The sequence below is a fragment of the Eumetopias jubatus genome, unplaced genomic scaffold, assembly GCF_037043125.1.
Source record: "Eumetopias jubatus isolate StellerSeaLion01/CBP00866 unplaced genomic scaffold, mEumJub1_p1.0 scaffold_3, whole genome shotgun sequence".
Classification (NCBI taxonomy): domain Eukaryota; kingdom Metazoa; phylum Chordata; class Mammalia; order Carnivora; family Otariidae; genus Eumetopias; species Eumetopias jubatus.
The window spans coordinates 6,961,041-6,978,260 of NW_028274809.1; the positions used below are offsets into that span (position 1 = coordinate 6,961,041).

The 17,220-nt window shown below is 47.7% G+C and overlaps 1 protein-coding gene and 1 pseudogene across 7 annotated transcripts in view; one reads left to right on the plus strand and one right to left on the minus strand.

Moving 5' to 3' along the window:
• The window catches only part of LOC148164654 (uncharacterized), a 52,216-nt gene extending 46,875 nt beyond the window's left edge, over positions 1–5,341 (minus strand). For all 7 annotated transcript variants that reach the window (XR_015767832.1, XR_015767828.1, XR_015767831.1 and 4 more), the window contains exon 1: positions 5,099–5,341. Coding sequence is in view for 2 of the 7 variants with exons in the window: in XM_088021484.1 (XP_087877610.1) it covers positions 5,099–5,161 (63 nt within the window). In the remaining 5 variants the exon portion in view is untranslated. The remainder of the gene's footprint in view (positions 1–5,098) is intronic.
• A 10,728-nt stretch (positions 5,342–16,069) lies between these two features.
• LOC148164655 (charged multivesicular body protein 3 pseudogene) lies at positions 16,070–16,663 on the plus strand (annotated as a pseudogene).
• Positions 16,664–17,220: the final 557 nt, after the last annotated feature.

The window sequence follows — 17,220 nt, forward strand, 5'->3', positions numbered from 1 at the left end:
ATGGGCTGCTGGTCAAGCGGCTATGAATGTAGCTGCCAAGAGGATTCACCATCAACTGACAGCAGGTTGCCATTAAAATCCACACCATGAGCTGCCTGGTAAAAGGTGATGACATCAAGGAGTACTGTGGAAAGCAACCATCGTCAGCCATGGCCAAAGGAAACCAGCACTAGAAGAGAGAGAATCCGGGTGGGGAGACATCCCACCATCCCAATGAAACCCTCCCATGGCATGCAGAGGAAACAAGAAAATGTTGTTTCAACAAACATCAAAAACTTTAAAAATGTTTAAATATCAAAGTGAGGATGAGTAACCTACTGTGGTACAATTAAGCATAAAATAGATTAATTAAATACAATTACAGAAAATATATGGTAATTTAAGCTAACTAAAAGGGAAGAAAAGATTCTCTTTATTCAACCATAAAATTATCAATAAAGAAAGTTTCACGAGCACCATCTGTTGAGATATTTAATATTAAATGAGATAAATAAATTAAAAATACTATCTCCTGCAGTTAGAGGCAGATCCCAAACTGAGTCACAAAAGATTCTGAGCTAAATACAATCATTACATTTTTTTTTTTTACTAGAGAACATGAGATCGTGTAGGAATCGTAATTAGTTCATGAATAGCTGTCATAAGGCCCTCTTCATAATTTGGGGGTAAGAGAATTATTTTCCTGCTAATACTAATATTTCTCAAATATAATCAAGGAGACCAGTGTGCTTCCAAAATCTCTCAAAAAAATTATAAGAATTGACTGTGGAATTGATCACTGATGATCACAGAGGTAGCTATAAATATAGATCTATACACACACACACATCTACCATACCTACACAACAAACTAGCTCTATCTACCTATCTATGTACCAATCCATCATCTATCTATCCATGTGTGCAATACAAAGACAAAGTAATAAGTGAATTTACTACAAAATGTTTGCCATGTAGTAACATGCTTCCAGTAAGGTGCACAAAAGGTGCACTGGATACAGGAAGCCCTCTTTCTCATGGCCACAAATGATCTAACCTTCCAACTGAATCAATAGAAGAGCAAAGAAGGTCCATCAGACTCATTGTAACAGTCAACATGACACATCCTGGGACATAACATATGAAGTAAGCACAATCGTGTCGGCTATTCTTATAAAAACAAGGGCATGTCCAGTCCCTGTTGTGCAGTTTACGCCCACTGACCTCTGCCTGGTAACTTCATTTCTTAGGGGCCCTACTGTCTGGAGGAACATGGACATGGGGATTTCAGCTGTTAGAAAGGTGCATCCCTCCGCAGGCACCAATGCACCTCTCCAATATTTCCAGTTCTTTTCCTTCTGGACACTTCCAGAATTGTTCTTCTCTGCTCCTTGGAGATCAGATGTGCTTGCATGACTTGCTTTGGCTGAGCTGTGAGTGGAGGTGGCACATGGTGGGAGGCATTTAAGTAGCTGCCAGGAGACCCTCCAGCGTGTTCTTTTCCCACCTCATCAATCCTAGCCATACGGTCACGGTTGAGGTGCGGCACCAAGCCACCACAAGGAGGAGAGCTGCCCTGGAGAGTTCTGGGACCTGTAGTGGCCTTTGCACCAGCAAGAGCAGCAGCTTTGTTGCTTTACAGCCCTGCCTGTTGGAGCTGTCATGGCAACACAGTCCCGCCTGTACTTACTGATACAAACACCAACAATAAATGAACCAAATTCCCAAGAGATTGGTAAATCAATCTCTTATGAGTGTTCTTAGTACAAATCAGTTCCCCAAGGCCTCGTTGATCTTGGGGGTAATTGAAAACATAAAATGTCTAAATCTTTTAAGTTAAAGAAATGTCCCAAAATTGTAGAGAACCATTGGGGTACAAATCCAGCCGTGTCTTGTCACCATCCTTCAAAAGAGGATCAGGAAGTGGCCCCAGACCTCAGCCCAGGGAAGGCTCCTGACCACGAATGGAGGGCAGTCCACATTCCCTGTGTCTGCACACAGAGCAAACTGACATCACTCCAACCCCAGACAGAGGTGCTCGGGCACAGTCTGACCCCCAGTCAGGAGACTGGTTGACATCCAGAGTACCCTTGGCACCCATTAAATAACCCAGAAAGTGCACTAGACTCAGCTTTTCATATACAGCCCTGTACACTATTTGTCATGCAATCAAAAGTATGAAAACCTGGGCCAGACCATAGGAAAGAAAAAATGGGAACACATGTGTGAAAATGTCTGGCTATTACATCACTTGCCTTCCCTGAAAATAAAATAAAATAAATAAAATAAAATAAAATAAAATAAACCATTTGCCTTAAAAAACTGTCAACCCTCCGTCAGGGGGAAGGAGCCAAGGGGACATGAATATCTGCAATTGCTGTGTTTGTTTTTGTGAGCGCAAAGGTAGATAATGCTCAACACGCTCAACCCAACAACATAGATGAACTTGAAAACATTATGCTAAGTGAGGAAGGCAGACATAAAAGGCCAGTGAATGACTCCATTCACATGAAACACCCAGCATATGAAAATGCATAGAGGAGAAAGCAGGTAAGTGGCTCATGGGGACAGCTGGTGCTTGCAGGGTTGGAGTCTCAGCCTGACCCACACACCTGGCCCTCCCATTCTTCCAAATCAGCATCTGCTATTGTGGTCCCAGGGGTCACCTCTCCCCCCTGGGCCTCTGGCCCCTGCGCCCACAAACACCGGGGGTGGAGAGTCACATTACATGAACATGAACACCTGAGTCGCCGCATGAGAGACATGCACAGGCACAACCGCAGAGCAACTGTGTGGTCATTTTCCCATCTCCCCACTCTGGGGGATTCTGTGCCACGGCCCTGAATGAAAGGAAGAACGGTCGGCCTTATTCTTGGCCCGAATTTTCTTCCGTTGCGGAGCTGATCCTACCAGCCCAATGAATCTGCAGCATGTGTTGGCCCACAGATGATGCTCATCTATCTTCACCCATGACACACATTTCCTTCCTTTATTAGAACTAATATACTAAAGAGGGCACATTCTGCGTGGAGCACTGGGTGTTATGCACAAACAATGAATCATGGAACACTACATCAAAAACTAATGATGTAATGTATGGTGATTAACATAACAATAAAAAATTATTTAAAAAAAAGAAGAACTAATATACTAATTGCAAAAGGACTCTGCCTGGAAACTCTTCCAACAGCCCCAAGGCTCTGCTTGCATTCTTAATGAGAAGGAACTTTGACCACAAACTCAAGCGTTTTAGGGAAGCTGAGCAGGTCTGACAGAGCCAGCAGAAAGGGATACTGTTCTAAATAAGCCATCAGAAGGCCCCCTGCACAGAGATGGATCTGGTTCCCCTAAAAATTGAGGCAAGCTATTTACCCAGGGCAAATGAAGTTTGTAACCAGTACATTCTGCTAGACCAAGGCTGGCCGAGATCTGTTACCTACAAGCTCTGGAAATTAGCTTCAGGCTGAGAGGAGATGCCACCTGCCCTTGGCCAGCCAGTTCTTGTTCAATTCTTATCCCCTCCTGCTGAGTAGCATGGCTGCCCCAGGTGAGCAGGCAGAAGAATAGAGGAGGCCCTACCCGGATTGTGCCCAGCATGCTGGGGCTTGGGATGGGCAGACAGCAGCTTCTCTCCCTTCATTGTCCTGTATCTTATGTGGTCTTCATCCCCCAGGAAGTCACCCCAGGACCCCAAGACAGCAGAGAGGGGACAGCTCCAGGCTGTGAGAATTGGGTGAGACTGGCCTATGTTGGGTGTTTGGGGAAAGGGTCACACTGATACCACTGATTGGCAGAAGGTAAGAAGATATTCAGATGCCAAAAGAAAGCGATGATCAAATGTCCTTGAGTTGGGGTGGCTTTGTGTCTCCTCCCATATCCTGGACAGGAAGACCAGAACGAGGGCCAGTGGGGTTCCAAGCAGGCTTTGGCACGGCTGGGTCTGGCCCTGCCTCCCAGACTGGCAGGAAGAAGCACATGCTCCTCTCTTTCTCCCCACGAATTCACCCTTGTGGGGAGTCAGGTGGGTGATAGGCTCCCATGGGGTAGAGTCTTCGTGGCTGGGACCCTCCTGAAAAGGCCACTCTCAACCTACATGGGGAGAAAGAGGGAGGCCTGCGGAATGTACTGGAAGCTGACTGAGGGCTGTGCAAATAGTTGTTATCAAATAATTAAGTCACGAATTGGAAAAACCATAGCCTACCCCTTCGTAGTTCCAGCTTCCTTTTCATCCACTGAAACTCAGGCTGCAGAACTGAATTCATCTGAAATTGCTTCATTTAATGATTAATCTGGCCGTGGAGTTGTACTTCAGCTTTCAGAGAGAGAATAACCAGCCTGATTCTAAACAAATATTCGTCATACATAGTTTTCCAAGCTTGGTTACAGAGGGCAGACTCTACCCTCATGTTGGTTATCTATAATTAAATTTTCCCTACCTGTCAGGGCAGAGACAGTATGGAAAGCTATTCTGAAGAATGAGACTCTATTCTACCCTGACTTGTTTGAAAAGCAGCCTCAGGATTTGTGACTTCCTGTACCTTTGATCTCATTATCTGAGTCTATAATCTAAAGGCCCTGATTAGCATTTACTGTTAGTGGAGGGATGCCCTGGAAATGCTTCGCTGAGCATCTCCAAGAACCCATGTTAATTATTTACTTAGTCTTACCAGGCTCCCCTTCGACAGTTTACTTGTTAGAGGTCGTTGCCAACTGGGAGCCCCTGGGTCCAGGTTAAGTCACCTGTTCCAGAAGAGCAAACTGGGAAGAAGGAATCACAAATGCTTTGCCAACTGGTCCCGAAGGCCCCCAGAGTCCCCTCACACCTTCGCCAGCCCGTGATGAATGTTGACCCCCAAGTCTGGCGGCAGCTCAGCATCCTCTCCTGGTGGGACCCTGCGACATCCAGTCCCACCCAACCCATTTTATGTAGCAGCCAGCAGGACAGAGGACCAGCCCGATAGGAAACCAAAGGAAGCCTGTTAGACCATGAAAACACAGCATTATAAATGACAAGCACGCCAGTTGGTATTTCGCAAGAACCATCCCCCCCAAGATTCCTCCCAGCGGTTCTCTGAGAATCAGGGCGGCCCCTGGAGGCTGAGTGAGGATGCCCACGCACCTTCTCCCTGGGAAAGGTGAAGACCAAGGACTCCATTGGCGCCCAGGCTAACACTGGGGCCATTTCGCAGCTTCATTCTCCAGGCAGCATGGTGTCCTCTTCCTTTAAGATTGACTTTCCGGATGCCCTTTGCTGACCTTGAGGATGGCACACACTCCTAAACGTTAGGAAGTCTCCCTCTGTGTCTGTGGATGTGATTAATGTCTGCAGAACTCTCTGAACACACACAATCTCCTGTTAATGAGAAGCAGAAACAGGAGACAGGATGTGGTCTTCCCCAACCTGAGTTAGTCAAGTTCTGGGCCTGGTGCCCCACCCTGACTCACTCGCCTGCTTCCCACCGCTCTCCTGTCAGCTTCAGGACGTGGAAAACACATTGATAAGTTTCCTTTCATAAGTTTAGCAAAGGGTCTAGCACAGATCTTTGCAGTTTAGAAGTAAAGAATTCAATGTTTGTTGAATGAATTTTGTGTATAAAACTCGTTTTATAGGCTTGGCAGATAGCAAGCTCTCCAAGAATTGTTGTAACATGCTTTGTTGATTCTGTGTGTTCTTTTGAGCTTCAGGCAACAGGGTAGCTAACAGGAGAAGATAGAGATGCTGCTAGCAAATGCATGACAGCCCCTGCCGTAGTCAGCTGAATCCTTCTGGAATTTCTACAGATGGCCCAGATTCCTTCCTGTTCCATTGTCCTCCTTACAGAAAATCAAATTAATCTGCTATCACAAGAGCTACCTGATGGCTTTTAAGGGCCCCTTGCCTTTGTAGGTCCCTCCCATCCTAATAGATTGTTATGGGGCCTGTTATGGGCTCAGTTGTATCCCCTGCAAATTGATATGTTGAAGTCCTAAGTCCCAGGATCTCAGAATGTGACTGCGTTTGGAGATGGGGCCTTTAAAGAGGTAATCAAGTTAAAATGAGGCCACCGGATGGGCCCTAATCCAGGATGACTGGTCTTCTTGTAAGAGATTAGGACACACAGAGACACCAGGAATATGCTTGCACACACACAAGGAAAGACCATATGGAGAAACAGCAAGAAGAAGGCCCCATACAAGCCAAGGAGAGAGGCCTCAGGGGAAACCCACCTTGAGGGCACCTTGATCTTGGTGAGAAAATAAATGTCTGCTTTAAGAAGACATTTTTGTCTATGGTATTTTGTTATGCTATCCCTAGTACATGAATACAGGCCCTAAAAAATTTCATTTCTTTTTGATGTAAGAAAGTTCACTTTCTTCTTCTGATTTTAAAAGAAATGGATACATTTTTTGCGGGCCCCTCAAAGTATGTGGACTTTGAGCACCGTGCCCGAGCCCCGTGCTGATGGAAAAATCATCCCTGATGACCTTGAGACGGCTCACCGCCGAAGCTGGTCTCGCTCCCGCGTTCTTCATTGCTGCCGCGCTCCACATTCCTTATGTCCTGCTACATAAGGGCACGTGGGAACGTGTCCTTATGTAGCAGCTCGTGTTTTATTATGGCCTAAAGCTAGGCCACTGGAATAAAACAGTTTTGTCACTTTGTAACCCAGCCTCCTCGGAGGATCTTCGAGGGATGAGGCAATTTAGAAATGCTTTGATAAACGCCAACTTAATAATCAGCAACAGAGGTGTCAGACAACTATTCATAGTCAGAGCAGCGTGGCCTCCAGGTGTCTGTACCCCGGCAGCAGGCGATCCCTCAAACCCCTTTATTAAACGCATGTATGCATTCGGAATCGAAATAGGAGATGGGAAGTCGAAAGGACTAGTAAGAAGTCACAGATAGTGTTTTCTTTAGCATGAAACAATTATACAAATTTTATGTGTGACTTTGATGAGACAGAGGGATTATTAATTAGATCCAGAAGCCCTTGGGGCTGTCCTTTTTACCATGACATTGGCTCCCCATTTGGCAGGGCTGAGGCAGAACTGGGGCTCAAAGCCAGAGGATTCTGCAGTGGAGTGTGGGTCCGCCAGTGTGAAGTGACATGGGCTTCCCGGGCAGGAGGGAGGGCGTCTACGAGGACACAGAAGCATGGAACAGGCTAGGGCCATCAAGACAGGCAGGTGGGCTGGGGCTGGCTCAGGGTGCAAGAGGAGGGGAGAAGACTCAAAGGTAGAGGAGCTGGACCGGTCGTGGGGGCAGTATGTGCTTTCCTTCACAGAGCTTCACAGAGCTTCACAGAGCCCCATTCCTAAAAGATCCTGATGTTTCCCAGCTCATGAGATGTGAACTTGTGTGTCATGGGCTGAATAATGCCCCCTCCCAAAAAAGATGTCCCATCCCAATCCCCCAAACCTGTGAAGATGTTACCTTAAATGGCAAAAGGAGACTTTGGAGATGTGACTAACTCAGGGATTCTGAGATTAACCTGGATTATTAGGGTGGGATCCCTGTCGTTACAAGGACATGATTATAAGACAAAGGTAGGAATGCCGGAGTCAGAGAAGGCGGGAGAGGGGGAGAGGGAGATGTGACCATGGAGAAAGGGTTCATGAGCCAAGGAATGCCTGTCACCTCTAGAAGCCAAAAACTAAGGAAGCAGATTCTCTTCCAGAGCCTCCAGAGGAACCCAGCCCTGTCGAGCTATTTTAGACTTCTGCCCTCCAGAAACGTAAAATAATAAAAGTGTGCAGTTTTAAGCCACTCGGTTTGTAGTAATTTGTTATGGCAGCCGCAGAAAACTCAGAACACTATGTAAGAAATGGCGTTTCATCCTTTCCTGGGAACACACAGCCATCTCTCCAGGTGGTATGACAATTCTGCCCAGGGGTTCCCGTATCCAGCCAGCTCACGGTCAAAGCGCTACACTCATCCTTTCTTCATCCTGAACAGGCATTTTTCTAGTGTGTTGGGAGAGCCTGTCTCAGGGGCTGCTAGCCCAGTGCAATTTTAAACCAGAAGTCCACCACTGCGCTTTGATAGATCTTTAATGATATTCAAAACAAGAGTAGTTGCCATGGTAAAATACCGTAAATATCACTTAGGCAACTCTCAGAGATGCTTTTGCTTAAATAATTAATTGCAATGTTGTCGTTTCTGCTTCCCTCTGCGTAAACACAGGCAGTATGTGATTGTTCATAAGATGGTTGAATCTACATAAATGGACCCCAGTCATGCAGACTTCCAGTTCTTTTAAATATAATACCCAGAGCTTCCAAGGAAATGCTTTGGGTCTGAAGTGAGCTCTCTATCTTTGACTTAGTCAAAGAATTCATGTTGCCCCAGAGTCACTAGTGCGAAATTAAAAGATGATCATCTTCAGCTCTGTTCCTGGAAGAACCTTCTATGAAATAGATCAGGAGAATGCGATCTGGAGAGGGGCCCCCACAGAAATTAAGTAGGATGGTGTGAAATACTGACGAGATCTTTCCTTGCCCTCAGGGATTACTCAAGAATGCCCCCTTTGCCATGAAGATGGCCCCCACAGTGAATTGTTACAACCCTCCAGGGCCACCATCAGAGGCTCTGTTGCTTAACATGAAACTTCCTGCGTCCCATGGGACAGAGAGGCCAAACTACCCTTGGAAGAGGTCTTCCCTTGGAAGCAGGACTGGAAGAGTCAAGGTCGAGTGTCTTTTTGTGTGTGTGTGGACAGCTTTCCATGTCAATGAATATGTGGGTGTAGTTGGATATTCATCCCTGTTAATGGTTGCACAGCATTCTACTTTACCAGCGTGTCCTAATCTATTTACCACAATCCACTATTTCTTTCTTGTTTTTTCAAATTTTTACTTAAATTCTAGTTAGTTAACATATAGTGTAATACTGGTTTCAGGAATAGAATTCAGTGATTCTTCACTTGCATATAACGCCCGGTGCCCATCATAACAAGTGCCCTCCTTAATCCCCATCACCCATCTCGCCCACCCCCCACCCACCTCTCTCCATCAGCCCTCAGTTTGTTCTCTATCATTAAGAGTCTCTTATGGTTTATTTCCCTCTCTCTTTATTTTCCCTTCCCCTATTTTCATCTGTTTTTATTCCCTAAATTCCACATATGAGTGAAATCATATGGTATTTGTCTTTCTCTAACTGACATATTTCCCTTAGCATAATACACTCCAGCTCCATCCATGTATTACAAATGGCAAGATCGCAATTTTTTTATGGATGAGTAATATTCCATTGTGTGTGTATACGTACACACACACACACACACACACACACACACAAACACACCACATCTTCTTTACCCATTCATCAGTCGGTGGACCTTTAGGCTCTTTCCATAGTTTGGCCATTGTTGATAATGCTGCTATGAACATCTGGGTGCATGTCCCCCTTCAGGTCTGTATTTTTGTATCTTTTAGGTAAATACCAGGTGTCTTTTATGCAGAAAACTCTGAGTTTGAAGACCCAAACACATACATTCCTCCTCATCTCTCCATGGGACCTCCTTACTTACGCAGATACTTTTTTCCCTTCTTTACTTTTTTTTTAGAGAGGGAGGTTGTAGGGGAGGGGGAGAGGGAGAGGGAGAGAGAGAATCTCAAACAGGTTCCACGTCCAGGAAGGAGCCCGATGTGGGGCTCCATCTCATAACCCTGAGATCATGGCCTGAGCCGAAATCAAGAGTCAGATGCCTAACCAATTGAGCCACCCAAGCCCCCCTCCTTTTCTTTACTTTAATGTCTCATTTACTTTTATTCTTTTTTCTTTTCTTTTTTTTTTTTAGTGATTCAAGTGCTTCATGTTTTGAAGTTCAACGGTATTCCCTGGCCACTCTGGTTCTCAAAGACAAGCCTGGGTTTAGTGGTGGTAGTGGAGGGCAACCACAGATGAAATAATCGCACACATCAGTCCACGATGACAAACTAAGATGTTGTTTTTTTTGGGGGGGTTGGGTTTTTTTTTTAAGATTTTACTTATTTATTTGACACAGAGAGAGAACACAAGCGGGGGCAGCAGGAGAGGGAGAAGCAGATTCTCCACGGAGCAGGGAGCCTGAGGCGGGGCTGGATCCCGGGACCACAGGATCATGACCTGAGATGAAGGCAGACGCCCGACCGCTGAGCCGCCCAGGTGACCCCAAACTAAGATGTTGTTAAAGGATAGGAGCACAGTGCTGTGAGTGTCTCAGAGAAGAACTCGCCCAAATGGTGGCGGGGTTAGAAGGCTTGGTCATAGGAGGCTTTCCTAAGAAAGTGACATTTTTGCGAAAGTGGCTTGCATCATCTTGCCGGGAATTTAAAATTTGAAGCTCACAAAACTTAAGTCAAAAAAGAAAATATTTTGAATCACAACAGCAACAGCAAAAGAAACATGATTTTAAATCCTTCTTTCCAGCCCTTGTCTCCTGGTGGAGGCTGGGCCCAGGAGGGTGTCCCCACGCTGCCTTGTGCCCTGTCTGCCCACCCTGGAGAAGCCCATGGGGCAGAAGTCCATCCATGCCAGCCAGGGACCTTTGGGACCAGGAGTCGGACTGAGTCCAGAATGTCTCAAGTGGTGGCCTGGTGCATCTGGGGGTGTGTGTGACTGCTCCTGAGCTGGCCCCCAGGGGCTGCTCACCTTTATCATGTCACCCGATGAAGCTTTACCTGACTTAAAGGGCTTCTTAAAGCTTGACCTAATTGCCCTGGGCTGTGGAATTCTTTGTGGTTCCCGTTCAGTGTTCCCACCAAGATCCAACTAGTGTCAAAAACTTGACATCATTAATAGGAAAAAGAACTCACTTCAGTGAAGTGAATCACGAGTTGCAAATGTAACCTCAGGCATTTGAGGGTGAGGTAGTTCTAATTTCTCAAAGAACAAAGGCATAGCAATTTGATATCTTTTGTCAAGTGTCAGAAATTTTCCATGTGAAGGAGCCCATTGCTTCATCCCTAGGAGGTCCAAAGAAGTTTATCTTGGCCTTAAAAAAAGTGGAACTGTAGCAAACAAGGAGTTCTTCTTGATAGTAATTCTGTTTTCTGTCTCCGTGCTCTCTACAAAAGATAGATCTTGCCGATCTTCAGGCTGTTCAGAAATGTCGGCCAGCACTCCTTACTGTGCAGACTCACATGGGAATCTTCTAGAAAGTGCCCTGACCAACTCATGCCACAGCCTGGGGAGGGAGCTGCGTGGGTCCCACTAGTTGAATTCGTCAACAGCTCACCCCCAGGCCCTGTTCCCCACCCTCCCAGATAGGACCATTCTGATGGCTATAACTTCAAGGCCAGGGAAAGAACCCTCTGGTCCATAAATGAACTGGGTCGAATAAATCTGTCCAATATGGTCACTGGACAGATTTATTGGACGAAAACTTCCAGAATAAATCTGACCAATATGGTCATTTCAAAAGCAACACAAAGCAATGCAGGTAATGACTCTGGGCCCGGAGCCCTGGGTCTGAATCCCAGCTCTGTCACCCACTAGCGGTGTGATTTTGGTCAAGCTCCAGAATTTCTCTGCTTCCATTTCTCCAACTGCAAAATGATAGAGAAGACAGTGCCTGCCCCATAGTGTCAGTGTGAGGATTAAATATGTTGATGTATGGAAAGGGCTCAAAACAGTGCTTGGCCGGTGGTAAGAGCTTCATAGATGTTGTTACTATTAAAGCATCCTGAAGAACCATCTGAATGGTTGCAGGGCAGTCCTGGGTGGCAGGCTTGGAGCAGAGCGCCTAACAGGACTTCAAATGCCCATCACCTCCCAGGCTCGTGGGACAGATTTCCAGCGGCTGCAGAGACCTGCTCCTCTGTTCCCGGCTACACGGCACCCCGACCACTCCCGCTCCCTGGCCTGGCTCACTGGCGGTGCCCCACAGCCTCAGGCGGGGCCGGGAGAGCCCACAGAGCAGGCTTCATCCTGCCACTTGGATTAAGGACCAACGGTATGATCTTCAGGCGATGTCCTTGGCCCCACCGAGGCCCTCTAGTCTCCTGCCCACAGTCAGGATGACAGTGCCTGCCTCTCTGGGGCCACCAGCCCAGCCCAGGTCTGCAGGTCCCAGGCCTGGTTGATGCCTGGCCGCCATCTAGTGCCCAAGAAGAGGAAGTGAGCCTCTCCTGGCACAAAGGGCCCTAACTCCCGGAATGCATGAGGAGGGCAGGGAGATTGTTCAATCTTGAGGACCACCCACTTTAGGAAGCCCTTAAAGAATCCCAGACCTGGCCTTTGCCTAAAGTCCCCCACAATACGGGGACTCCCTACTGCATTTTCAGACAACTCTAAGTGTTAGAACCCTAGTCCTCAGCTGGAGTCATTCCTTACATTTTTAACATGCTGCTTTACCCCAAAGTTCCACAGAAGAATGACAGTAAGAAGCAGGGAAGAATGGGAGAGGCTGGGTGTGTAAATTGCTTGCAAGCTTTCACGTCTGTGTCATTTCTTTCCCCTGCTTGCAGAGCACCTGCCACAGTCCGTCCACGAAGATGCAAGAATAGAAGAAGGGTAACAAAAAAGGCACGGCCTCACCCTCATGGCTGGCTAGGAGAGAGCTGCAGTACCGCAGCCAGGAAGGAGGGGATTAGCCCCGTGGTCCTCATCCCTACTGCACATTGTGGCCACCTGGATGCCCTCGAAAGCCATGGCCAGGCTGTCTCACAGAGGGTCAAACACGACTCTCCCAGTGTGGTTGCCTCACGGAGGGCAGGACTGACCCCCATCCCACACTGGTTAGGATGTGGAGACTGGGCGCCAGGAGGACATGAAAAGGGATATGACTCACAGAGTGGGACTTGTAGGGAGATCAGCCAGCCCAGGGGCTTGAGCCAAGCAGCGCTGGGGGTGCTGACTTTGGATTTCATTGTGGTTAGGCGTGCGCCAGGTTGAGGGTCCTGCACACATGCCAGGCTTTGAACTTCCCACAGGCCAAAGAAGGGGCCATCAGCCTCCCCGTCAGCTTTCCCAGATGTGGCGCAGCTGAGGAACAGGATGGGTGGGGCCTGAAAGCTGTCAGGGGCTAAACATCACAAATGGGGTCTTTGTCTTGATTACACCCCCAGGCAGCCTCAGCTCAGAACCACTGGATGAGACTCGTGTTTCCTCAATGCCCCAAGGGGAAGGATTAGCAGAGGGAACTTGTTAAAACGCAGATTCCTAGGTCCCCACCCAGCCCCACGAAACGAGAATTTCCAGGGAAGAGGCTGGTAATCTGCGCCTCTATCCAGGGGGTGCTCAGCCTCTGGGAGTGCTGGGCGAGATGCCGCGGATGGGCTCAGCCTCACGGCAGCCACTGGCTCTGTGAGCCCCTCTACCGTTTGCACAGAGCTTTTACACGCCATATGACTTGACCTCCACGTGAGCTATGAGGGAGAGAGGGTATGTCCATGCTTGTTTAGACTGAGAAGGCACAATGCCATCAAAGGCCCGGGGACCTGGCTTCCGAGTCACACCCCCACAGACATCAACAGCCCTATCCGGACATCTGGATGGGGGTCCCAGGACAGAGTGCCTTTAGCGTTCTGAGCTCACACCTCATGGGTGGGCCGTGTTTTCTGCATTTCAGATCTCACTGTTTTCAAGCTGATAGACACGACTGTAAATCGGTAGAGTCTCCTATCAAAGGAAGCACAGGAGGTTGAATGCTCGCCCCGTGGGGCCTCCCAGCCACACTGCGGTTCTGTGGTCACCAGCCTGCTCATGTGAGGGATCAGTTGGTTTTGGAGAGTTTGTGTTAGTAATTTTGCCACTCCAGAAAGAACGCGCCCAGCGCTAAATTATTACACACACACGCTGTTGCAGAGCCAACACCTCTGACAGGACCATACTTGCTCAGCCAGGCAGCAAACTACATGTTTCTAAGGAGTTCGCTCATCTGGCCAGTGGATAGGTCTGTGAGTTCCTGCTGGAGCACCCCACGGTTTTGAGGGAGGAGGACAGTGATGGTAGTGGGAGGCCAGGTGTAAAATAATAGCCTCAGCACATTGTGTATTTGAAAGGAATGAAAGTCTGGTTGGGTTGGCACAGCCACTTCTGAAAACGGTTTGTCAGTCTCTTAAAAAGTTAAGCACACGCTTACCCCATGACCCAGCAGTTCCACTCCTACCCACGCAGCCGAGAGAGATGAGGACGTGTCTACACAAAGACATGAATGTGAGTGTTCACAACAGCATTACTCATGACGGCCAACAAGCAGAAACAACCCAGAAGTCCTCTTGTGGGTAAGAAAATGGCGTACATCCATGCAACGGGAAATTACGAAAAGGAACAAAGTACTAATACAGGCAACAATGTGGATGAGCTCCCCAACCCTTGTGCTGAGGGGAAGTAGCCAGACACAAAAGACTGCATATCTCATGATCTCACCGATATGAAATCTCTAGAGGAGGCAGAGCTGTGGCAGCAGAAAGCCAGCCGGTGGTTGCCTGGGCGAGGATGGGAGGAGGGACTGACCGCCGTTTTGACTGGGTGATGGAAGTGTTCTTAAATTCGACTGTGAGGATCATTGCACAGTTGTATAAATTGACAAAATGATTGAACTGTATGCTTTAAAAGGGTAAATTTTATCTCAATAAAACTGTTGTAGAAATCTAGTTGAGTAAAGCAAAGTACAAATTAGGAAGTGACTGGTGATGACGTGGAAGTCCTCACATTTTCAGGGTATTGCTTGATTGTGATCCATCTTTTTCTTCCCCAAAGTAGATCACACAGTGTCTGTGCCCAGGAGGACATCAACAATGTGCAGAATGGTGAAGAAATGTGTTGGAATGCATGCTCACCCTGGGCCAGGCACTGATCTGAGTGTCCCACATGTTAGCATCCCAAGGTAATCCTAGGGGACCGCCATTTTAGCATTATCATCCCCATTGTACAGCTGGGAACAGAGAAGTTGTGTAGCTTGTCCCAAGTCACAAGATGGGAAGCAGTAAGCTGGAGCGGCCACCCAGAGCCACCTTCCAAGTTGTCCCTCTACACAGTGTGACCATTTATTAAGGGCTTCAGCCTTTTCCCATTTTCCCATTTTGCCCTGGCCTCGGCCCTGTGGGGTAGATGTCACTGCACACGAGCCTCATTCTGCACAGGGCCATGTCCAGAGTCTGTCTGTGGCTCTGAGTCAGACCCTCCAGCCACGGCCTTGCTGCTTGCCGGACCACGGCATCACCTGCTGGGTGGAGGAAACCCCATAGGAACACCCTGCTAGCAGCTGCTCCTTGCAGGGGCCAAAATCAAGTTGTTTGCCTCCTCTGGTGCTCCTCCTCCACTGTCTGTGCACTAGTAGGCTTGGGCTGCCATAGCAAAGGACCACACACTGGGTAGCCCAAAGATCAGAAATTTATTCTCTCACACTTCTGGTGGCTGGAAGTCCAAGACCAAGGTGTCAGCAGGGTTGGTTTCTTCTGAGGCTTCTCTCCTTGGCTTGTAGAGGGCATCTTCCTGTGGTCATCCTGCAATCTGTGCGTTTCTTTGTCCTAATCTCCTCTCCTTATAAGGACATTGGTCATATTGGATTGGGGCCACCCCAGTGACCTCAATTTAACTTAATTACCTCCTCGAAGGGCAAATACAGACACATTCTGTGTGTACTGTGGGTTAGCACTTCAGCATACGAATTCGGGGAGGGCGGGGAGGACACAGTTCAGCCTATAACACCATGCCTCGGTTAATGGCACCGTCACCCTCTGCCTCCAGGGCAGAAGCCTTGGGCACTGCCTTCTCCCTCCCTCCTCCTTCTCTAATATGCCCACACTCACTCCAGCCCTCCATTATGAGCACCAGCTCCTTGGTATAGACTTCTTATCTCCTTCTAGATGGTGACAACAGCCATCCCAAACCACTGATGTTCTGCTTCTGAATAACCTCTCTGCAACACAGCTCTCTGACCTGACTGCAGATACCTCATGTGTTGGGCAAGGGCCTTGTCTTGTCTGTGCCCCCAAACCCACGGGATCTGTTGTGTCCCACTTCCTCCCCTCCCCCGCCCCATTTAAGTTCTGAGTAGCTCTTCCACCTCACTGACAATCAGGGCTACCAAAGCCACCTACAGATGTTTGGTGATTGGCCACTGAAGATAAGAAGGGACATAAGGGTAGTTGACAGCAAATAAGACAGCAAAGCCACCTACAGATGTTTGGTGATTGGCCACTGAAGATAAGAAGGGACATTAGGGTAGTTGACAGCAAATAAGAGATATCCAAATGGAAGGAGGCAAGTGAAATGATCAGGAAAGATGCTGCCAAGAAGGGCCAGAGGATGTCTGTGAGATGATGAGGTTGCAGGCTGTGAGCAACGCCACGCATCCAAAGCTCACTTGGACTCTGTGCTCATGAGGACAAAGAGCGAGCTGTGGTCCTTTGAGTGGCTGGTTCTCTGCAGAAGAGCACAGAAGTGACAGGAACCATGCAGAGTCTTGCAAAGATTCCAGAAATCCAGGATCTACAAGGGATCTGTGGGAGCCATGACAAAGACTGGGATCACAGAAGAGATGTTTAAGGACACTTTTGAAAATGTGGACAATCAGGAAGAAAAGGAAGAAGTAGCAGAATTGGAAACTGACAAAATTCTGTGTGAAATTGCGGGAGGGCTTTGGGCAAAGCACACAGTCAAGGGACCAACACCTTTCTAGGGCTAGGACCTCCAGGAGTGATGCCCGCCTCAGAAGAGGAGCAGGAGGATGAAGAGGCACTGCCTGGCTGTGCACTGCTGCTAGCAAGCACCTAGCTATGCCCATCCCTAGGCCCCCCACCCACAATCTACCCTCTGCGGTAGTCACCATTGCCTATGTCTCTTGCTCTGCACCTGTCACGAAGCACTGCATTTTGGAGAAGATTCTCTGCTAATATCTTCTCCCTCTTGGCAGAGGTTTGGGGCTGTCTTGGATCCCAAAGGCGTTTCTTGTGAGAGATGGTATAATTAAATGCATTATTTCCAGGAGTATAAACAGAAGTTATCTTGCTTGAGGGAGGGCAAAGAATTCCGCCTTATCACAAAGTACTTCTGAATGTTCTTGCCTGAATGTTGAGAACTCTACACATTTTTCACATCAGTTAAACACTATATAAATGGGTTTCAATACATTTCTGCTTTACAAAGAGGGAGCGGTACCCAGGGGTTGGGATATACCTGAATGCTGGTCATATCTTGAATATTTCATGTGCCCAGCATATAGTAAATACTAATACTAATAATAAAAGTTTAAAAAAGTTAACTATGAAACAATGATGATGATGTTAGTAGTGATACAAGACTTGATTCTGTTATTGATCTAGTCTCACCTC